A 24801-nucleotide genomic window follows, 5' to 3' on the forward strand; every position below is an offset into this window, starting at 1 on the left:
ATCAGGGATGTCACCAACATTTCCAATTAAAGTGGGGGTACACCAAGGATCTGTCCTCAGCCCATTGCTATTCATAATGGTCATGAATTACCTAACGAGTCAAGAAATGAACAGTATTCTCAAGACCATGCTTTTTGCAGATGATGTAGTACTGATAGAAGAAAATCATTGTGATCTACAAAATAGCCTGGAAAGGTGGAGAAAGATCCTGGAGGATAATGGACTAAAAATTAGCAGGAAAAAGACGGAATATTTGTATTTACCATTTGAAGACACAAATGCTGTAACTCCTTCGATGCAATTGGATGGAGTAACATTAGCCAACTGTGACTCATTTAAGTATCTGGGCTCACTCATCCACAGAGACGGAGGATGTGCAGCGGATGTCAACCATAGGATAGGAGTGGGATGGATGAAATTTAGATCCGTAACAGGAATTTTGTGCGACACGAAAATTCCAATAAAACTTAAAGGAAAGACATACCAGACTATTGTTAGACCCGCGATAATGTATGGCTCCGAATGCTGGACTATGTACAACTCCTACTCTAGGCAACTCGAATCAGCAGAAATGCGAATGCTTAGATGGACGGCAGGAGTATCATTAAAAGATAAAATTAAAAGCTCACGCATTCGTGGTAGCCTGGGTGTCACTGACATAAACAGTAAGCTAGAGGAACGACAGTTAAGATGGTATGGGCACATAAGACGGAGACCACCAGACCACACAGTGAAGCAGGCAATGTCTATAGAGCTTCAAAGACAGTCATCCAGAGGTAGACCAAAGAACTCCTGGATGACCCAATGCTCCAAAATCCTACAAAGAAACGGCCTAGATGAAAGCGACACTCAGAACCGAAGAAGCTATAACCTGAGAACGAGAAGAGCCGACCCCAACAGCCTACCTAGGCAATGAGTTGGGATAGTGCTAGGAAGAAGAACGATTTCTACAACGATTCTTTGTTTCGTATTTCAGTGTACATTTATAAAAAACATACTGCAACACACTAGGAGTAGGCAGAGAGAATAGACCGCCAAATGTCTCAACACATACTCTTTGCTTCATTCACATTCATACATGTTGACGTGACCCGACATAAGTATTTTATTCACTTGATCGTGCTACGTCTTCTCAATAACAAGAATTGTTTTTATATTGAATGTGAAAGTGTGTAAGTACATAAGAGCAAAGTACGGTGTAATCCTATTTAAGAAATGTTAGTAATATAATAGTTTCTTCATCATCGAGGCAGAGAAATAAATACTTACTTTAATACAATCCTTCAATGTGTCATCCCACCCAGTGCTGATCAGTCCACTGCTGGGGAGAGGGGTGCCCGTGTGGAGACAAGCCGGGAAAATTCTGCTTGTGAATTGGATCCTGCAATCGACAAAAATGGTTATAAATAAGATTGTCTAAATGTGGAGATGTTTGATGGTTCCCTAAGGGGACTAACTACTGAGGGGGACTCCATCGAGACAACCAGGGCATTGATAATAGTATTCTTGGATTTATTTATTTGATGATTTTATATAGGAACATAGTAATCTTTGTCAAATACAATCCTCATACATATGTATTATTAAAAATATAAAAACTAAATTTTTAGAATGAATCAATCACGTATTCTTGTAATTTAAGTTTAAATTTGTTTACGATTTCTTCTAATTTTATTTCTCCTGGTAATTTGAAAAAAACCATAAATCAATATTGTAATAGTGATTATAATGCTTGGCGTAATCTGTGCGTTTATATTATAGGCTTTCCGTGCCAGTTAAAGAATTTCTGAACTAACTGCAGTACCAACTAAGGAACCGGCAACTTGGTGATAGGCGAGATAAAATGCAAAATGCGTCAAATATGCAAAAGTGAAAGATTGATGATCATTTTAAAATGTTCGTTTCTCTGGCTGATCCACACAGGAGGCTTATGTTATCTTTGGGGATACCACGTGGAGGGTCTTATCAATATAAGGATGGACATGAAGTTCTGAGAAGGAAAAAGGTATGAGAGGGGTGGGTAGGAATATGGGGTCCAGAAGTGACGGACGTTTGATCCATCCCTTCCACTGTGGTGCAAGGCGACTCAGTCCAAAGAGATTGGAGAGGTCAAAAGGTCTCCCTCAACCAGTCTCTCCCGACCCGGCCTGCCACGCAACTGAACGCACCACGCACCCGCTGCCAGGACCTAGACAAACTTCACCCCGTGAACCCGGGCAGCCCTGCCGTAGCCTGCCTGTGTTTGGCTGACCACTGAGAATACTGGTGTGGCTGGGCTGTGTATGAAATCTATATCTCTCAGTATTAGGGAACCGGCGTTGAATGAAATAAACCTTTTGTATGGGTCACTTTGGACAGGTATGTCATGCCTTTAGTATCAGCGGGTACTACTTTAGGAACATTACCTACCAACCAGGCGCGGTCCGTCCATACATTCTGTGGATGCTCCGCATTTTAGAGTAAAAAGATTTGGACTTCTACCCGTAAACAGCAATACTCCAATATAAATATTTTAATATTTCTACAGAGACAAATGTGATATTTTTTCAAAAGCGGCGCTTTAAAAAATCAAGACAAGACATTGTGCATATTACCATCCCATTTCTGTGTAAGCACAACGAACGACACGATACAAACAGCGCGGGGAAGTCTAAATACACATACATTGTCAAAACCTTTGACACGCGTAAAACACACCTATACAAGCAATATGTGGTATAGAAGCGAATTGTAAATCGCTTCCCATATGCTAAAACGTACGTTCTTTCCGCGCATGCGCACTAAGACCCGCAAGCCAATATCTTCGTCAACTTTAAACGATATTAATGACAGCATCCGACGTACAAAAACCGTCTTTAATGCTTATTATATATGTATAATGCACAGAATAGTATACTCCATTACTAATCCATTGGATTGTATGCGCGCGCTGCTTTGACAGTTTGCTTTGAGCTTGAAAACTGAAGTCGAATTCTTATTGAATATTATTAACCTGCGATATACTTTTTAATCATAACTTAAATAAATAAAAATGCATACCCAAAATAAGATGGATACTTTGCCAACGTGTTCTAAATGATAATAGTGAATTGTGTGGTTGTATAATTGAATCATTAAAAGTTTTGTGTCTCGGCCATTTGCGGAAAAAAACTTATTCTGGATACTGCAAATATTGAGTTACGAAGCTTAATAGATTTATGTAGATAATTTAAGACGGTACCTAATTGCATCTTGTTCGTGGGCTAGCGTCAGTAAGTACGAGTATAAACATCATAAATATACCACTCTCTAGATCGATATCTTCCGGCTTTTTGTATCCAACAGAATTATACAGTACTTAACCACAGATATACGAGCAGTACCTACCGTGCGGAGCAGAGCAGTAGACAAGGTAGAGGAAACTCAAGGCCATTTAAAAAAAGATGCGACCATAGACAACATAATTGCTCTCAGCCTACTCTATTCATTCACTAGCCCAAAAAAACTATTATAAAATAAAAATGTCCTTGAAGCAGAAAAATGTCGAAATGTTTTCCAAGGGCAAGGTTCATCTGACTAAGAAAATAAACTTTTACAGTGCATTTCCTTAAGATGAAACTTGTTAATCTGAGAAGAAGAAACCCAAAATGACAAGAAATTTGCAAAAACACTGAAAAAAATTTCCAAAACATGATTGTCCGACAGTACGACGAAAAATTCCGATATTTTTCAGCCTCATGAACTCATGGTTACATATGTTTAAAAATCTTTAATTTCACCAAAACAATAAGATAATACAGGATAACACTAATCAATAACATGAATAAGTTTATCGATATAATAAATAACATTTATACGTTGTGGAGGAAGACATATGTCAAGTATGAAGCATTGTTAAAAAAACCGAACGAATAACCTAAAACTGTTAATTCACTTTAAACTTGAACTTACGTAGGTAGGTTGAATATAATATGTTTTTAACTCGCTAACACTATACTGGCTTATATTGTATTTTTATCACGAACAACTTTAACACGCAATATTTTCGACGGAAATGATAGTATTTCGGCAGAAAATGACAACCCGCGTGTATAAATAAACCACTCTCATTTTGTTTGAATGATTTGAAACTGTCAAACGGAAAAATTCCGTCATCTCTTTCTGTTACACGAGTCATTATGGTAGAGAGCGAGAGATCAAACCAATCCTTCTGTTCTCACCAATGAGATCTGAGCTTTTAGCCATATTATTCGTTTTCTATAAGAATTTTGAGGTGGGCGTGGCGGTTTCAAATGAGTTTCAAGGCCAAAGCTTAGTTAAATGCCCCAACATTATTTGATGTCCAGCATCTCTCTTCAATAAGTCACCGACCGCCACTACTACCAACAACAGAATTTAAAGCTTTTTAACACCAACCCGGTAAAATTATCACAAGAAGTGTTATGTTGATAAAATAAATGTTTCGATGAAACGTATCGAAGAAATGTGGTAGATCTGAAATTGGGGAGATAGCTCAGATGTTAAAGTTAGCTTCCGGACAACACTCGGTCCTGAATTAAAATTCCTGTCGCACCAAACGCTTTTATTATTTTTAGTAATCTTTTGCGTGGTTTTTGCTAATATATAAAACGATTATGAAAAATGCTTACTGTCTGTCTACCTTCATCAGAGCGATGTTGTTGTACACTCTGGAGGTAGTGGAGTTGTACTCTGGATGGAGGACTATTTTAACTACATCGTAGATCTCATCTGCGCTCCGCGGATTGAAGTTCCAGCCCAGTCCAACAAACTTTATATTCCCGGATCTGAAACAAAAGGAGTGGTGATAGTCGCACATTATTCAATTTTTCTTGATAAAATAATATTACTTTAAGCAAATATTTCCTCTTATGTGCTTCTAATACAGTGTTTCCCAGCCTTCTTTATGCCATGCCCCACCGTGGTATTTTCAAAAGTCAGATGCCCCACCAGCATCTTTTTTTATGAAACAGCAGGTAAATTTTAAAATCATAATGTAATATGTTTGTAAACATATGAACCCCTAATGAAAGTGAATAAAACCTTTTCTAATACATATATTACAACTGAAATTAAATTCAGTTACGCTTGCTACAAAGAAATTTTATGTCCGGATCTAACTTAGTTAATTTCGGTCTTAGGTCCCCTCTATTAGTTATTTTCAATCGATTTAGTTTTTTAATGAGTATTATAGTATTTTATTTTATTTACGCTTATGGCGCTAAAACCACATTCCACCAAATAAGTTGAGGGAAAGGTTAGTAATGATTTTCTGGCATGCAAAGTATTGTTAGGATATCTTGTGTTAGTTTCCTTGCAAATTCTTAGTGTAAGTTTCTTCTGCCTTAATTTCACATTTGCACTCACACTGAGCAAAAAACCGTTATTATTACTATAATTCTTCTTCTTCACGCAAGTCAAATTTAATGGCATACGTGTTCACTCATACGAGGACTCAGGATAAACTATTCTCATTTTCTTCTGTCATTATTCATTTTCAACGAAGTCACAGTTATTGCAACACGTTCTGACTCATTGAAAGGAAATTTTCTTCTTATTTTCTTACTTGATTATTTATGGTCAATATTCGCATTCATACTAAGGCAAAACCATTCTCATGTTCTTACTGTAACTATTAATGTTCACAAAAGACAAACTTAGTGACTCACATTCGCATTCACACTAAGGATAAACCGTTTTCATGTTCTTACTGCGATAATTCATGTTCACAGAAGTCAAAAAAACAATTCTTACTGTAATTATTCATGTTTATGGAAGTCAAATTTAACTAAACACATTATCACTCATATTTAGGATAAAAAATTCTCATTTTATTTGTGTAACTATTCATGTTAACAAGAGTGAAGCTTAAAAAGACACATTCGCACTCATACTAAGCAAAATCCATTCTCATGTTCTTACTGTGATCATTCGTGTTCACTAATTTCCAGCTTAATATTACAAATTCGCACTCATGCTTAGGAAAAATCATGTATCATGTTCTAATCGTAATTATATATTTTATTTTAGGAACATTAACAGTTACTTGGTTGGTTTATACATGTGCAATTTACTTAACTGAGAAACCAATTACAGATTTCCTCACTATACTTATACATGATGTAGGTATAAAACAATTCAGCAAAACAACAACTACAGCTACATCCTGCATAGTTCCTGGGATTTTAAATAATTATTCAAATTGTAACGGGTTTCATTTTATAAGTACAATTTGGCGTATATTTCAATTTTGTACATCTCAGGCATTTTTTTGTATGACCGATGAGTATTCCCCTTTATATGTGGAATGCCTACGTGTCTCATATCTAAAGCGTGGTGCCCCACCACTGAGGCGCTATGCCCCATCGAGGGAAACACTGTAATCTAATACAATCAGTACATCACCTGAATATTTTTTAATGAGTTTTGTTCTTGGCTTGATATTCTGATCTTTCTCGCTAACTACAAGAAATCTAAATTTAACTCCTCAAATTGTGGAGATCTTTACTCTGTACTGGTAAACTCTCTGCTCGGTGTTGTAGGGTACACAAGCTGTACATGCACAAGAGTACCAAGAGATACTGAAAAGAGTGATGAGAGGAAGTACCTGGCTATTCAGATCTGATCACTTTTCACAGCCAATGCAGTTTCAAGTCGTATTTAATTTCTGAAATTAAGGGTCTAGTGATTAGATTGTTGTAAGTAAAAAATTTTCAACTTTTGAACTTTTTCAGCAGATTTATTAATTTGTCAAATTTATTGAAAAATCTAGTACATTTCCTCGAACAGGAGATTTAAACCTTTCTCACTCTAACACGAAAAATGAAAAAGGGGTCAGTCGTTCAACTTTAGCTTTATTTAGCTCATCACTTTGATGGTTATTTAAAATACCATTTGAATTTAAAAAAAAAATAAAACAATAAACTCACCCAATGATTTCAACAGCGTCTGCAGATGTAACCAGCCACCGATCGCTCAGTAAGTTCACCCCTGTCGTCCACCAGTTGAAGTTGCCTCTCTCACCAGAACCTAACCGTCCCTGGAAACAGAAGCACTCTTCATATTATTCTCTGACCAAGTGTTGTTTTAAATTGCTAGAAAAGTTATATCTGATTTTCCCTTTTGAATTATTTCTTTTTACATCGTTAACGGACTAGATTCCAGCTGCCCGGAACCAGTGGGACTACGGCATCTCCAATATGGAGTATGTTGTGTGGCTGGTACGAGTGCAGTTCGTAGGATTATAATTTTTACAACACTTTTAATGTTGCCGTCCTTCTTTAGCCAACGTTACAGTATCCATCATCAGGTCAGATGTGTAGATTTTGGTAGTGTAAGTGTGAGTTTTACCTAACAATATTAAGAGGATAATAGAATTGACGGCCTCTGTGGTCTAGGGGTTGATTAGCAAGCCGGAGTCACGACTTCTAATCCCGGCGTGCGCAAGTAAATTTTATTTGATTAATTTTTTTATGTATTTTGCAATTTACTCATTTAAAATAATATGTAGTATATTTGCAGCACGTTCCAGTCGATACTTTCAGTATCGCCTTGGTCTAAGACCACAATTAAGAATTGAAACGTTGCTTGAAATGGCTTTGGCCGTGTTTGGTGACCAGATCTAAATAGCCTGGTACTTCCCCACCTTCCTCTTCCCATCTCCTTCCCCTACCCACCATCTCTAGCCTCACAACATACCCCGATTGGGGAGCCGTAGTCTCCCTGGCTCCAGACGATTGGGACCAGTTGGGACTAGATATTACGTATGTACATTGTTACACTCACTGGTAATGCATTGTACATAATATATAGTTTTATGTTATTGGCCAACGAGCTGAACAAAGGGAATCTGTTAACCTTAAGTTATTACTTATAATAGAATATCATATCATACAGTTGGTACTAGGCAGACGTTTTGGACATGTAGAGCAGATACACACACAAAGTATTGTAAGGAAAACAGATGACGAGAAGTTTGTGACAGAAGAAGTCGGGGACACCCGAGGAAAACATGGCACAATCCATTGAATCATTAACTTGATTCGGTTGTGCGGCTGTCTATCCTCTCTGCCTTACCCTGTGTTGAATTGGCGTGATGGATAGTTAATTATGTACATAGTTGGGATGTAAAAATATAAGTCTACAGCGAGGTGATATTTAACAAAAACGGCGCTATACAATTTGCAAATACATATTATAATTATTGCTGGTGACACTAGACTTACTAGAGTAATATTGATTACTCTGACTTGACAGCTCGCAACAGTTGCAACGCCGATACTAGTGCACTGGGAAGAGTGCAGACTCTCAGTCAGCTCTATGCAGTCTGTAGAGGAAACAGTTTGTAATAATTTCTGTAACTTACAAAGTGCGGGGCCTCTGTGGTAGAGTTCATAGGTGTTTTGTTGTGTACTACGCTGGTGTCCCCTATAGCTGGACACAAATCCCCTCGTGTCCAGCCGATAGCAGTGCGCTGGCAGGGGTGCAACATCTCAGCGAGCCCTACGCAGTCTGTAGAGGAAATGGTTTGAGAGCACAGTTATTCAATGGACTGAATAACTCATGCCAGTGGAAGATATTCCTAATAAAGCAGATGCAGGTAGTTCTTCTTGGCTTCGATACCTCTGTCAGCCTCATAACTTTACCCAATAAGAAACTGAAGTGAACATTACATGTGTTGACCCTCATCCCGTCCCGACTCGGACAGAATGGAAACTTCTCCCTTCTTCCATAGTTGATGAGATCTGTGCTAGTAGGGGAGAGTCATGGTTCAACATACAAACCATAACAGTGTATCAGTAGGTGTATTACATTATTTATTAAGTAAACATAAAATCTCTTTAGTACCTTAGTTCTTATCATTAGAAAGTAACTTCTGTAGATAACCTTGGTGTTTGGGGTAATAAATATTTCAATTAATTGAAATAACTTTAAGTTATACACATCAATGTAATATTATCTAATCATTGAAGAAGAAATTAATATATAAAGTCTAAATGAAACATGAAACAAAACAAAACTCGCAACTGGGGATCTAACCCAGAACCTCTGTCTTACTCGGACAACACTCTAATTTAAAATCTATTGAGAGGTGATAATTTAAGGTTTAGTGGGGATATAATGAAGGTTTTGTGAAACTCACAATCTGCCGCTCTCGAACCACTAATTGTCTGGGTGACCATTCCCTCTGGCAGCGGCGGACAGACAGACTCGGCGCAGCACACCAAATCTTCGTTACACTTCTGTGAACCAACCACACAAAACTGTTAAGCATCTAATGCACACATCCGCATATCAACTATTGAGTATCCAATGCACGCAACACGCACATTCATATGTTTTCTTGTACCTGCTTATCTATTTATCATTAATTTTTCACACTTTACGCAAATATTTTATTTATTTAAGATTTAAGTCAAATGGCCGGAAAGCAGATTATTTTTTTTATTTTTTTTATATTAACTCCACACAGGAGGCCCTGAATAAAATAATTTCCCTCAGGGCCTATGTCATCTTTGGGGATGCTGTGTGGAGGGTCTTTTTGTGGAGAGGAAGGAGTGAACTTGAAAAATCCCATGTTATAGGAGGGAGGAAACACAGAGGCCGGCAGTTCGTTCCACAGCCGAGCTGTTGAACCTAAGAACGAATTGTAGAAGCGACCCGTTCTCATGTGACAAATGTCAACCGTGTACAAATGTTGGGCGCGCGTTTGGCGTGTATCCCGACTACGCACCGGTGCCAAAGGGATCAATGACCCTAGTTCCTCAGAGCATCTTCCATTGTAATACCGATAGAACAACGACAGCATACCTACCTGATGCCTGTGCTCTAAAGATTGCAGTCCGTTTGTTAAGATTGGGGAATCTATCAAACGGACCGCCCGTTTCTGCACAGAGTCAAGGGTTTTTTTCAGGTATTTTGAGGCTCCGGACCAGAGATGGCTGCCAAATTCGACAGTAGGGCGCACTTGCGATTTGTACAGGGTCAGCAGTTGTATACTATTAAAGTATCTGCGGGCCCTGTACAGTACGCCCAGCTTCTGAGAGGCCAACTTTACTCTGGCTTCGATGGAGCCCCCGTACCTGAGCTGGTCACTTATAGTTACACCAAGCATATCAATGGAAGGCCTGTTAGGAAGATTGCTTCCGTTGAAGGAGACGAGATTATCATTTGGATCCCTTTTAAACGTAATCAGACAGGATTGGGTCTTTGAAACATTAAATTCGACGAGATTTTTTTTACCCCAGGAGGAAATACTCTCGAGATAACCGTCCATTCTCTGCTTCAAAGCCCTCCGAGCCGTTGGAGTTTGTGTGCCCTTTGGGGGCTTGTCAAACAAAAAGCTATCATGAACTGTACTGTCATCCGCGTAGCAATGAATCGGTGCACATGTCAAAAGGTCATTGATGTGCAATAAAAACAAAGTCGGAGACAGAACCGATCCCCGTGGGATGCCAGCATTTATGTGAGTGCGAGGAAGAGGTGAAACCGTCAGCAACCGCCTGAATCGACCTTTCCCTTTAAAAGTCAGCAATCCACGTACACAGGGATGCGGGAAGTCTGTAAGAAGGCAATTTGTTGACAAGTCCTCGGTGCCAGACCCGGTCAAAGGCCTTGGATATGTCTAGTGCGACCGTTTGAGTCTCACTGTGACGTTCCAGGCACCGCCCCAAAGATGCGTCACATACGCGAGAAGATCACCGCACGAGTGGTTCCACCGGAATCCGTATTGACGGTCGTTGATAATTTTGTTCTTCGCGAGGTATGTGAGCAGTTTGTCGTTGATCACACGTTCCATCACTTTGGACAGAACTGATGTGATCGCTATGGGGCGGTAGTTGGCCGGAGTGGTCACCTTTTTGGGAATAGGGTGAATGACCGCTTTTTTCCAACCAGCGGGCAAAGTGCCACACTTCAGGGACATTTTGAAGAGCTTTGTCAAAACTGGAACTATTTCCGCAGCACACCTCTGCAATACCAGGGCAGGTATTCCGTCAGGTCCACTAGCTTTGAATATCGAGCCCCCGTATAACGTGGAGTACACCCCGATGCCGGATCCTCAGCTTTTTCATATAGAAGCCGCAGTGAGGAACCGACGGCGGAACAGCACCTCCGTCGTCAAGGGTCGAGTTTTCCGCAAACATTTTCCCTAATAGGTTAGCCTTTTCGGTGGCGGTGTTTGCTAGTAAGCCGTCAGGTCTGGTAAGAGGTGGCAAACTGGGTTTGCGAAAATTCTGACCTATTGAGCCCGCAAGCGACCAGAATGCTCTGCTGCCATGCGTGCAGGCAGCCAGCTTTTTGCTGATCTGCAGGTCGTGTTCAAATTTTGACCTATTAATGATTCTCTTGCGTTCTTTTGCCGATTTTTTGTATGCTGATCTGCTTTCGGGCGTTCGAGATGTGTTGTAGGCTCGGTAAGCCGCGTTTTTTCGTCGAACTGCTTCGGAGCATTGTCGACTGAACCACGGCTTTGAGCCCACACCAGTTTCTTTAGTAGTCAATTGTATGAAGCCATCCATCGCCGATTTGATGACTTCACTAATCTCCTGGGCACATCTTGAAGGGTCCGAAGTCCGAAAACAAACAGCTGACCACGGAAAAGCGTTGAAATGTGCCCGCATACAGAACCAATCTGCTGACCTATAGTGCCACACTTTTCTCCTCAGCCTCTCATTGGTTTGTCTGCGGTTAACGGGGATTGATGTCGTCACTAGGCAGTGGTCGGATGATCCCAGAGGCGCTGTGACGTCAATCTTATAACCGTGTGGCACAGTAGTTAAGATTTCAAACAGTAATGAATGTCACGTAAAGAAAAAGATTTAAAACCTGTGGCCGAATTCCTTTACTGTTGACCTCCTTTGCTGTCTGGCAGTTGGCGAATGATTTGCATACTCCTGCTATCCCCGTAACTTTCATGGTGCAGTTGCTACCTATAGACACACAGACACACCAGGTTATAAAACACAACACACAATGATTGATTTCAAAATAAAAAGGCATAAATATATATTTATAATAATTGTAGATAATAAACAGTTCTATTGATGATTGATCGATGAACCAAAATAAGAAGTGACTTACTGCTGCACACCGGTGATTTGGACCACTTATCGTCTTGTCCACAAACGGAATTCTTTTCCGAGATGACTAAGTCTTCATCACAGGAGTACGTCAGCACCGTGTCTGCAGGAACCCTCTCTCCGGGAACAATGGCCTTCTCGCGCTCAGAGACGCTGTACTGCCCGTGGAGTGGGAAAACTGGTAGTGGACAGCCAGAGCTACGTCAAACATGCCAGAGTTATATGTATAGTAATAATAAACTATTAATACACTAAATTATATATTAATCTTTGAAACATAAACATTTGAAAATATGTTTCACCATGGTGAAATAGGCCAAGTCCACATACTAGTTACGAGAATATCATCATAGCGCCCGTGTGAAACTAGCATTAACTCACCGTCAGCCATATTTATTCAATTCAAACGCCATAAAATGGCTTTTACAATACAGTGGTAATTGAATTACAAGCGTACAGTGGTAAACTGGATAATAATAGCAATAAATTAAAGAACAATTAATGTGTACACAAAAACACTATTGCAAGTGATGCAGTTATTAATAATTAGTAATATCAAGACAATGGATAATTCAAAAGAAATATATACCAGTGTAACAATAGTTGAACTAATTTATACTAGGTTTGTATAAGACCTGTCATAAGTCGAAGTATGAAGTGTCTATGATAATAGTCAGTAGTGAGTTTATTGTTACCCACTAAATTAATTGTATTTTGAAGAGCCGCATATTCAAACGTTTACGTTTGAGGTCAAAAATGAACTAAGTGACTTCTCGTTTGACTTTTGTTACTGTTTCAAAATCCAGTTTGTTTCTTCACCGTTCAAAACAGTCCTACTGTCTGGTCACTGTTTCATAATAGCAGTCAAGTGGGTGAAGCGGCTCAGTTTAGCGAGCCGGATCACCAGTTCCAGCTCTCTATAAAGATCCAGTTCGGTGAACCGGTTCGATTGAACAACGGTTCACGAACGAGCCAGCCCCTCTCCCTATCATTTCCTTGGCCCTTCTTGTTATATTTTATCGCTACAAAAAGGAATTAATTCCCTGATTCATCCATTCCCATTCCAGAAGAATCAAATGAAATAGAGAAATCCTTTGTTTCTCTCCTGTTTGGTCTGGTACATAAACTAGTAGTTCTGTGAACAGTAGACTCCGCGCCTAGAAGCTTATCTTTCCAAATTTCTCTACTTTTGAATCAAAACCAAAATTTTCTCTGAAATTATAAGATTTGTTAAATTCGTACCTCCTTTATATAAACATGACGATTTCACATTAGAAAAATGAATCTTTACTGAAACATAAAAACAGTTCTGCTGTTTCGTCACTATTTCATAATGCGCACACTTGGCCACGTGATGTTAGGATGACTTTTAATGTATTTTGAAACAATCTGACCTACCTGATCATTACCATAATCCTTTTTTTTAAATTAACTAATTTTACAAAAAAATTATGAATATAAATACAAATTCTGTGTGTGTTTTCAAATTAATTTTACTAATACCAATTGCAATAGCAACATTATTGACAGAAAATAGTGTAAATTCGGTTTCAAATGGGTGTATTTTGTATTACACAAACAGTGGCATGGCTGTCTACACAATGCGCAATGACGCGACATTGACTTGTGACTTCTGTCTACCGCATAGGATCAATATGTATCAATACTCATTTTAAAACTTACTCTTTGGGTGATGAGCGAAGGGCGGGCTCTGTAAAGGAACAAGTATTACAGGTTACTTTGGGCAAATAATTAATACGAAAGTTGGTAGAAATGAAAAAAAAACTAAGAATGGATGATACCTAAACATCACGGTAACACCTACATTGTTAAACTCAAATGCGCTTCGAAATATTGACATTTTAAATACTTTATTTGTATTTTGTTTTGAACGTGTAAACGAGATGCAAAAGAAAAATTATTATTTAAAGGTCTTGCAAATAATGAATTTTTTTAGATTCAATCGAAATTACATTGACATTAATCAATATTAAGTATGAGATAATAATCAATACGAGTGCACCACTCTTGTAGCCTTACAAGTTTTATTTGCTGAAGGTGGTGGTCGTTGAAATTATTAGTATTAAGGCGATGCCATACGTAGTAATGCAAAATCATGTGTTTTTGATTTGAAAAATTGGTCGCCTAGAAATTTTTCAGATGCTTTAATGAAATACTGCGAGTAGAAATTATCTTGGCCTTTAAAAATATCGAGTATTTTATAGATAAGTCTTTTAATAAGCCTAGAAAAAAGTTAAGTATAAGGCCTACGAAAACTGCTTAGCTCAAAATCTCCTACTTACGAACCCATTTTCGGTTACGATTTTATTGTATATTGTGGCAAATTAAGTTATTAATAAAATGATCGGAAATTTTTTTAAATATTTATGCCTGAACATCCACAAAATAAAATAAAAGGCACTTTTGGCCATGTTTTTTTCTTGCATAAATTTAAACAGGTGGATGGTGTTAAACGGGAAATTAAACCTTATCGCCATCTACGTGAGGGCTGTTATTGAAAGCGGCTCGATTTAAAATACTACACGACGTAGTGCATCGCCTTAAAATTGTTGTATACTTTAAGATCATCACCAGGAGTACCAAAATTTCATCAAAAACAGTGGTAATATCGTTAATAAACAAACAAATAACAGTACAGGTCCCAGGTGTGATCCTTGTTAAATGCTGTAGAATATTTTAAACTGGTGTGAAAAGAATGAATTGAGATTTGAATTTCTATTCACCAAGATTTTAAACTCCAAAGTGCAGCCCCTTCCTCTGCTATATCTTCCATCGATCTTCCCCTGGATTATTTAATGAAGCTGATGGTATAGTGTTAAATGTTTAATAACTAATAACATCTCACCTTGGTATAGTTTACGCTGTAATGAATTAGTGTGTAACTCGGACAGGAGCCAGTCCTTCAGGGTGAAGACCCTGGTGAAGGCAGTGTATGTGTCTTCTCTGCAGTAGATATCTGTGTCGGATAATGGCGCGACGCTGACCACCCCGCGTAAGTACCATCGCTCCACCAAGTCTCCGTACATGAAAACCAGGCCAGCTCCACTGTCTCCATTGCAGACGGCTGTGCCTAAGATAATTAACCCGCTTATTATAAAAAAAACATTTCATATTGAAAAATTAAAAATCACACCAAAAATTTAATGGATTATATAAATGCTATGAATGAAATGAACTTAATGTCATGTGTAAATAAATTCACAAGAGAAATTTCTAAACAAGCACCACCGTCCCTAGATCATATTTGGAGCAATATTAAACACACAGAAAAAATAAATCTATCATATGAAAATATTACATAACAGATCATAACACTTGTTTATAGCATATTATCAGCATATTTGTTTATGATTTATGTAAAAACTTAGAAATTTAAAAGTTAAAATCATTTCTAAACTGAACAATCAAAAATAAAATAATAATTTACTTAATGAATCATGGACACCAAAAATAAATTGCCAAAACCCTGATACATATGAGATATGTGCAAATTATTTTGAAGAAACATTTTTTTTTTTTTTTTGTATTATGTAATTCACCCTAAAGAGAGTGCTTTGTGCCGATTGGGTTAAGATATATGGTTAAACTGATTTGAATTATCTATAAGGGGACTGGACATATCATATATTAAAGCCATTCAAATCTATAAACTTATAAATAATAGAATATACGCGAGAGTTGTTGAGAGACAGCAAATATGGAATACTAAGGGGAGACTGGTGGGTGATTTTAATAAGCAATCGATACATGCCTTTGAAAGAAGAGTGGTTTTTACAATTGAAGAAGACATGGTCAAGAGTCTCATCCTCCACACCACACTGGCATAATGAACTTTCGAGTACCCGAATTTTAAACAAATGAGTTGCAATAGAGCAGTGGCCAATTCTCATTCTCGAGATACAGGAAATAAATCTTTTGGACTTTTTTTTGCCGTGGAACCAGGGTTTACTTGGAATATGATTTTGTATTCCAGCATAGAAAGATCCAGTTTGAGTTTTCGTGATTGTCCAATTTTCTTCCCAGGAACGAGACATGTTGGATTTAAGAATAGAGAAGACGTCAGAGACAGGAATTTTAAAATCTAAAGGAATAGAACCAGATACAGTTCCAAGTTTAGCGAGAGAATCAGCTTTCTCGTTACCCTCAATTCCTAGATGGCCAGGCACCCAAACCAGTATTGTCTCAAACATAGATTCGTTTAAAGAATCGAGGATGTTTTTAATATTACAAATAACATAGTCTTCTGGACATCGAACGATATTAGAGGAAATTTTTAATACTGCACTTAGAGAGTCAGTACACAGTAAGGCTCGACGAATATTGAGGAGTTGGATTTGAATTAAAGCTTGTTCAATTGCGAAGCATTCTGCAGTAAATATGGAAATTTCTTTAGGCAATTTATAAGACAGATTAACATTGAATTCAGGAATATATACCGATGCGCCACATTCTTTGTGGTCGGACTTGGAACCATCTGTGTATATGAGGGAAAATCCAGGAAACTTTGAAAATATAATGTTTTTAAAATGTTCTTCAACATTTTGAAAGTTATTAGCTGAAGATAAAATGTTCGTCCGGAAGTCAGAAATTATTACGTTTGGGATAAAATTAATAGCATTAAACGGGGTACTGTAAATAGGAAGGATTGGATCATTTTGTAGATTTTGAAGGTAAGAAGACAGAGATCTAAATGATAGAAAACTTTTTAATAAGAGAGGGAATCGATCTCTATCTATTACCCTCCTTCTGTTATTCAAAATACTGAACAAACGATCGAGACTCTGTTCCAATGAGTGACGCGATAAAGATAACGCTTTGAAGATATATCTATCCGCGAGGTATTGTCTTCTCAAAAATAAGGGAGGATCTACACATTCTATCTGAAGAGCATTAATTGGAGAAGATTTCATTGCCCCAATAATCATTCTGAGCCCTTTTGATTGGATTCTTTCAAGTTTTTTATCCAGATATTTAGGAAGTGGGTCGAAAAGAAATGTGCCATAATCCAAGTGACTTCGAACGAGGGAATTATACATTAGTTTAAGAGTAGTAGGGTGGGATCCCCACCATACTCTGGAAACAGCTCGCATCATATTAAGCCCCTTTTCACACTTAGCAGAAACGTTCTGAATATGCGGGAGCCAGGAAAGCTTATGGTCCAAAAGCAGGCCAAGAAATTTTATTTGCTTAACGATTTGAAGGGGGAAATTATCAAAAGAGACTGTAAAGTGAGGCAGTTTTCTTTTGCGAGTAAAAGCCACTACCTTGGTTTTAGAGGTAGCTAAATTCATTCCATTTGTCAACATCCAAACTTTAATATTATGTAAGGCCAAATTTAATTCCTTCGCAGCATGCGATAAATTTTTGTGAGATAAATATATGAGAAAATCGTCCGCAAAATAAAGTCGCCTAATAGACGAAGGGATTACAATGTCGAAATCACTCATATAAATATTAAATAATAATGGACTGATTACAGACCCCTGGAGTAGCCCTTTCCAAAGCTTGCGCTTAAATATGTTTGAGGAAGAGTGGATAATAATGGATCTGTCTGTTAGCAAGTTGATAATAAATTGAACTAATTTTATGGGGATTTTTATTTTAATTAATTTTTCCTTCAAAACATCAATTAATACATCGTCGTAAGCTGAAGAAAGATCTAGAAATGTGGCCAATGTACAAGAGTTAAGGGATTGAGAAATACGGATATCTGTTGTTAACAAACTTAAATTATCCATAGTAGATTTCTTTTTCCGAAAGCCGTATTGATTAGGAGGGATAATACTGTGATTTTCAACAAACCATTCTAATCTGTTCTTTATCAAATGTTCCACTACTTTAATTAAACACGACGAAAGAGCAATAGGACGATAGGATAAGGCTTCGGACGGATTTTTCCCTGGTTTTAAAACCGGGAGGATTTTTTGAACTTTCCAGACATCCGGAATATATCCTGTTTCAAACATGTTATTAATTAAGGATAAGAAATATTCAACCGACAAGTCGGAGAATGCTTTAAAAAAGCTATATAATATTCCATCAGGACCCGGAGAAGAGTCAGAAAGGGATTTAATTACTCGTTTTAGTTCACTAACTAAGAAAGGAGAGTCTAGCCAGTTAGAGTGAGATGGATATGAAATAAAAGAGGGCATTTCTTCACATCTGGCAACTGAAGGAGGGGCAATCTTATCAGCAAAACCTATAATAATTTCCTCCGGAATATGTTTGGTACGCTCCGGAGCATATGACGAACCGAATTTTTTTAAATTAGTCCAAACAGATGACTGAGGAGTTTCAGGAGACAGGTTTTCACAAAATTTTCGCCATCCAGACCGCTTTTTATTTTTCAAAATACGTTTAGTTTCTGATTGGCCGCGTTTCACTGATAAAAAATTTTCAAAAGACATACATTTGCGGTAAATGGAAACTGCTTCTTTTCTAGAGTTAACAGCACGAGTGCATTCTTCGTCCCACCACGGAGTCGAATGTTTAGTTTTAATGTTAACTTTACGCTTTGGAATGGATTTTTCTGCTGCTTTTATAACTATACTAGGAAATAATTCACATTGTGTTCTGATGTTCCCGAGAGAAGATTTTACAGAGTGAACAAGAGAGTCTAATACAGAAGAAAAAAATCTCCAGTTCGCATCTTTCGTTTTAAATTTAAAATTATTGTTAATTGTAAAGGAATGCGAGGTGGTTAGATAGTGAAAGAGGATTATAATAGGGAAATGATCACTGGAAAGGGGGTCTTTAAGTATGTTCCAAGAACATTTACGTATCACCGAAGATGAACAGAGAGATAAATCAACAATACTTTTCCTTTGTTGAGGGGGGGGGTGAATCGGGTTGGAGATCCGTCGTTTAAAATACATAAATTATGGGAATCAATAAAATCTAAAAGATTACGGCCAGAACGATTCGTTAATTCACTACCCCAAGAGGTAGAATGAGCATTAAAGTCGCCCAGTAACATATACGGGGGACGGATCTGAGACATAAATGATGACCATTCGTTTTCATCAAAAATAGTGGAGGGAGGGACATATATTGATAGTATTGTAATATCACATACAACGGCTGCTACTATCTGAAAATTGTTAGAGAGAGTATGAAACATGATTGGTTTGAAAGGGATAGAGTCATGGATGATTAAGGCAGCGCCACCTTTACCATCCAGTCTATCATGTCTAAGACAATTATATCCAGAAATCTTAAATAGATACGAGGGTTTAAACCACGTTTCAGAAATAGCGGCAACTGAAATTTCATGTTCATCGAGTAATTTTACAAGTTCAAATTTATTACAGATTAGACTTCTGATATTCCACTGAAGAATTCTGTTCAATTTCGGAGACATTAGGAAGACAGGATAATAAAGATTTAATGCAATCGGCAGCGTTGGACGGTATATTATTGTTGTTTGAAAGAATAGAAATTAAGAGGGTAATTAAAGTCTGAATGAAAGCAGAATTTTCATTCACCACTTTCCCTAAATTAGGGGAAGATTGGGAACTATTTAAAGCACTCCCATTGAGTGTCTGAGATTTATAATTCCCATTTGGGTTAAACAAAATATCATTATGTTGATTTTTATCAATAGAAGCAATAAATTTTGGTTTTGGTTTTAGTGGTATAAAAATTGTTTCCCTTTTAGAAGATGATGGAGGAGATTTAGAGTAAGATAGATTGCAAGGAATTGAGGTAGATGTTACCTCTGCAAACGATTTTATTGCAGGTGGGAATAATTTTGATGCCTGGAAATAGGAAATGTTGTCTGAAGCCATTGATTGTTTAATATTCCTTTGTCTGGTCAATTCTGGACAGGCCACACTAACCGCTGTATGATTTAAACCGCTGTATAATATAAAATACTAACTTGTTTGGACAGATAGTTATCTTTTTTGTTTATCAAAACTTAACTAAACCATTCAAGTTGTTTGAGACAGGGAAAAGTATTAAAATAAAATATTTATTTTTTATTTTAGTAAAATTCCTGAAATCAACAGGTTTTAATTCCCTTGCGATGTTTTATTTGGCCAACATGACCAATTTTTACCACATAAACATCGCAAGTGACCAATTTTCGATATAATATTGCAATTTTTTGTTCACTGTTTTGTTTTACGAATCTTATTATTGTGTTTTGTTAATAGAGCCAATGCCAATGCCATTCGTTGAAATTTTGAAAAAGACATGAAAGCCATAACACCCTTGCCAATCACCACACTGCAAATCGGATGGTGTGGAGGAAACCTCCATTTTTTTCCACTCTACCTCCAGACATGTCGGGGTTCTGAAAATCGGATCATGAGTAAAAATGAACTAGTATTTAAATATCCATGTTACTCGAAAATAATAGAAAATGTCATGACTAAACGGCGCAACTTTTCCTACTGTGTTTTGTTAAAACAGATCACCACGCAAATGGCATCTTTTTGAAAACATATATTTAAAAAATAAATCTTTATTCATTGTAAGATGAAGATTTTTTGACTTTCATGCTAGGTACATGTCCGTGTTACGACCAAATTCTGTATCGGGTTGCTACAGGGTTTTGTTATAATACTCGTCCAAATAAGTCGCGTTTCAACTTGAGCGCGCACATACAATAGTCAGGTGGCTTCTTGCTGCTAACTCATCTTCAGTCGCGTCACGACTTGAGCGTGCGTTTAGACTGGTCTCCCGATCCGGCCTGCCACGCAACTGGCGGACCGATGCATAGGTATATCGCCAAGACCCGGACAATCCTCACCCCCATGAACCCGGGCACCCCTGCTCAAGTCACCAAACGTTGCGAACCACTTGGGGTGACCTATGACAAAGGTTATCCAATAAATGGTTCCCGGGGCGGCGGTACCCATAACCACCTCCCAAATTAAAAATTATTATAGTACTTGACGTATACAAATTGAATTTGGTCCAATTTTAGTAAGATCGGCAAGTATGGTATACTCGAAATAAATCACTAAACCAAAAAAAAACTAATTAAATATATCAATAACTCGGGAAAAGACAACACTAGTGCACCGACACAATTCGATATACTACGCTACATCACTTTGCTATATATATATATTTGTCGAAATAGAAGTTAAATAAATAAAATAACAATATACATTATAGGTTATTGAAGAATTATAATATTATGCTAGTTACCCAAAAATTATTTAAAAAAAAATTATCCATTTGAGTGTTTTGTATCCATATTGGCAATACGGAACAAAATTACCTCGGAGTCGGTCTGGCCGTAACGGATGTTTTTTTTACAGATATTATTTTACGTAAACATATGAAATTAAAGTAAGAATATCGGAATACTTCACCAAACAAACACAAAAGTGACCAAACGGAAAAAAATAATAAAAAAACATCGATTACTCGGGACAACACAACATTAGAATATCGAATATCGATTTATGACTACGTGACATCACTTCGCACAAATACATACGTATTTATCTAAACCCTGTCCCCCGACCCTTACCTCCCGAATACTGAGCGAAAGGGACACATGCAGCTCGCTCTACTAATACCTAAATGAAATCTTCAAAATCGAGGTTTTGTATTCCCCATTTTTCTCCTCCAAAAGTTAACCGATTTTCAATTTTTTTTTACCAACTACATAAAAAGAAACTATTCTATGTCGAACAGTTTTCCTTTTTTTCAAAATATATTGTCTAGTTTGTAGACTGAACGTCTTTTGACTGCGTTTAAATCAGGAAATTTTATTGATTTTTGGAAGGTCATAACTTCTATAAAAAGCAATTTATAAAAAAACAAAACGTATTGACACGCAAATCGCCGATATCTATTTTATTTAAAAAAAATATTTGCTCTAGGGTTAAAATCCAGAAAGATAAATGGGGACTACGTTTGTATGGAAAAATCAACGCCCGGTTACGTCTTAAATTTCACTACAGAAATCGTCTACTTAAAATCATACCCTGTAACTCAAATTGTATAATTATTAGTAGTAAAGAACAAATAAAATATCTCGGAATATCGAAAATAAAATCAAATGGAAAAATCAAATAAACTCCACAGTAAACAGAATGAGGAAACTAATACATACATTCTTCAGACTTAGAAATACTCATTAAAAACATTAAAAATATTAAAAGAATTTTATTTTGCACTTGCGCACTCTGTACTACAATATGGAATTAAAGCTTGGGGGGTGCATATAAATCATCCCTTCTCCCACTCGAAATAATTAAAAAATTCTGATAAAAATTATCCTAAGAAAACCGTATTACTACCCAACAATAAATGTATTCCAAAAGTTCGCTGTTCCCCGAATTACAACAAAATTGCCCTACTTCAGCTACACAAAGATATCTTTAATGAAAATAATACCCCACTGCTAAATATTAGCATAAGGAATACTTCTGTTGGTCGACTAACTGTACCACCCGTACGAACCACAATAGCACAGAATCACTACTTAATCAATTACCCGCTGATATGCAAACAGAAAAAAATGACAAATATAAACAATAATATTAAATCTTTTTTTTGTAGTACCACTGATTACATTTCTTGTTTTAATTACCTTTATAATCATAAAAAATATTATAAGTCTAAATCTCTAATATAAAAAATAATTTTAAACATTTTTGTGTTGTGAGAAATATTATGCAAACAAAAACTTTTTCACAAACCATTTGTATATCCACCGCAGAACTTGTCGTAAGTGAAATGGCCTTGGAAGTGGTATTTTGAGAACTCCTTCCAGCATACACGGTCCGCGATAACGGGCAGGTTCAGGACTCGAAGCACTTCCGAGGACTTCCTATCCTCGGTGACGCCCCATCCTGCTACCTGCATTATTGTTACAGACCAAATATTCATCAGGTTGATGATTGAGGAGATATACGATTTACCAGGGCAAGTATTCCATTAGTAGGACTAGTTTGTTGTATAGGGAAGGATTGAGCTATTTAGGTCAAATGGCGAAAGTCAATTCGAGCAACTAGTGCGATCTACCGCTCTGGGATGTGCTGCGGATTTGTAGTTAAGGATCTTAACTGCTCGGACATGCACATCAGTAAAAGATGAGCATGATCCATTCAGATTTGAAAACGTCCAAAATACTTAGTTTGCGAGAAGAAAGCAATATGAGGGGCGTATAAATGCCATCAGCAAGTGAGGGAGGACCAGTTCCAATAATATCAATAATATGGAACAGTTAAATAGGCATATGGATAGACTGGCCTTCAGTAGACCTTCCGCAGAATAGATCGCTCGGGAGGAGTGCTCTGGTCTCCCAAGGTGGACTTACCAAGAACAAATATTTGCACTGTACCTTGCCCATGCTGCGCGGAGTAAGTTGATGTGTGTCCAACACCTCATTGTTCAGGTCCAAGCAGATCGCCGTCACACTTTCCGAGAAGTCAAATGGTCTTTTAAGGTAAAGAAGAGCCACGTCGCTAGCATAGTTCAATTTCACTCCCTTATACTTGTTGTGTATACGAATCTGCGTGACCTAAAATTAATACTCAATTAATAATTAATACTATAAGATATAGTATAGCTGCAAGGTACTTCCTACAAACCTCTGACGTTTGCTCTGCAGAATCATCTGGGTGCCCCCACGACCGCTCATATTTGTTGGCAACGACACGGTACAGCTCCACTGGGTATGAAATGCCATGTTTGTCATAAAAACAATGAGCCGCTAGAAGAAAGAAAATTATTTATATTTTAGCATTATTGGACAGTTACTTGACAAAACTAAAATAATAACAGAATTTGAAAATAACTTTCACAGAGCTTGAAAATGAAGTTTTAAATTTGAAGAATAGTTCAAATTCTCTGAAACAACCCGTCCTAAATCAGGTGTGATATTGTGATTTTATTATCATAGCATTTTCAATTCCATCAGTGCATTGATCCTTAACCAAAGGTATTATTATATTAAAGTAGGACAATAGTTTGTCTCAAAGCCTCAATAAATGAAGAGGCTACGTATCAGTTACCGGACATGTCAATACTTGCACAGAACGATTGTTAGATTACATGCGCCCTAATACAAGCAAAGAGAGATACTGAGGAAGAGGGGTGAAGGAAGCTCACTCCAGCTAGAAAGCATGGAGTGGTTCTGCACAGGAGCTGGGAGACGAGGAAGAGAATCGGACCAGCGAGGTGGTGATCAGATGTCCAAATGATCATTAAATTAACACCATTCAGATACTGAGTAACCACAAGATAGATTATCTGTCCCGGTGTTTAGTTATAATCTACTTGCTAAAAAACCTAATTGTTTCAGAAACCGTTGGTATAGATACTACACAGTGGCTCAATAAAACTTAGGATATTGTCTCATTCTATCAATTGACAGCTAGCCCATGGCGATGGAGAGAACCAGGGAACATCCCACCTGGTTTCAAAATCGGGTTGGCATAATCTCCTCAGTTAAGGAGATAAAGACGAGTGTCGCATTGCAAACGAAACCACCTTTAACTACCCACGAAATTAGAAAGCATTGCCTAACCTCTCCCAATATACTGCTATACTATACGTTAGTTTAACATAATATACGTTCTACTTTGAATGTACAAGGATTGTGACTTTAAAAAAATCACCAATTTATAGGCAAAAAAACATTCCACTAGGAAATGTGTAAATAACTAAAATGTTACGGAAACTTTGGTGAGTATTTGAAGAAATTTATCTGCCTCGGTAAGGGAAAGGTTAAAAG

General features: G+C 37.4%; 1 protein-coding gene across 3 annotated transcripts in view; it reads right to left on the reverse strand.

The window, feature by feature from the left end:
- The window catches only part of LOC149414301 (modular serine protease-like), a 64118-nt gene that overhangs the window by 3231 nt on the left and 36086 nt on the right, over positions 1-24801 (reverse strand). For 2 of the 3 annotated variants that reach the window (XM_089643672.1, XM_089643671.1), the window contains 12 exons: positions 23657-23778; positions 23407-23586; positions 22763-22922; positions 14944-15168; positions 13761-13788; positions 12079-12275; positions 11824-11927; positions 9140-9239; positions 8363-8508; positions 6927-7036; positions 4629-4784; positions 1270-1381 (listed from right to left, as the gene is read on the reverse strand). In XM_089643672.1, the coding sequence (XP_089499798.1) occupies positions 1270-1381; positions 4629-4784; positions 6927-7036; positions 8363-8508; positions 9140-9239; positions 11824-11927; positions 12079-12275; positions 13761-13788; positions 14944-15168; positions 22763-22922; positions 23407-23586; positions 23657-23778 (1640 nt within the window). The remainder of the gene's footprint in view (positions 1-1269; positions 1382-4628; positions 4785-6926; positions 7037-8362; positions 8509-9139; positions 9240-11823; positions 11928-12078; positions 12276-13760; positions 13789-14943; positions 15169-22762; positions 22923-23406; positions 23587-23656; positions 23779-24801) is intronic. The other variant, XM_089643673.1, reaches the window with a different exon arrangement.

Source organism: Hesperophylax consimilis, chromosome 20 (assembly GCF_061612785.1).
Source record: "Hesperophylax consimilis isolate HC1 chromosome 20, BYU_Hcon_1.0, whole genome shotgun sequence".
Taxonomy (NCBI): Eukaryota; Metazoa; Arthropoda; class Insecta; order Trichoptera; family Limnephilidae; genus Hesperophylax; species Hesperophylax consimilis.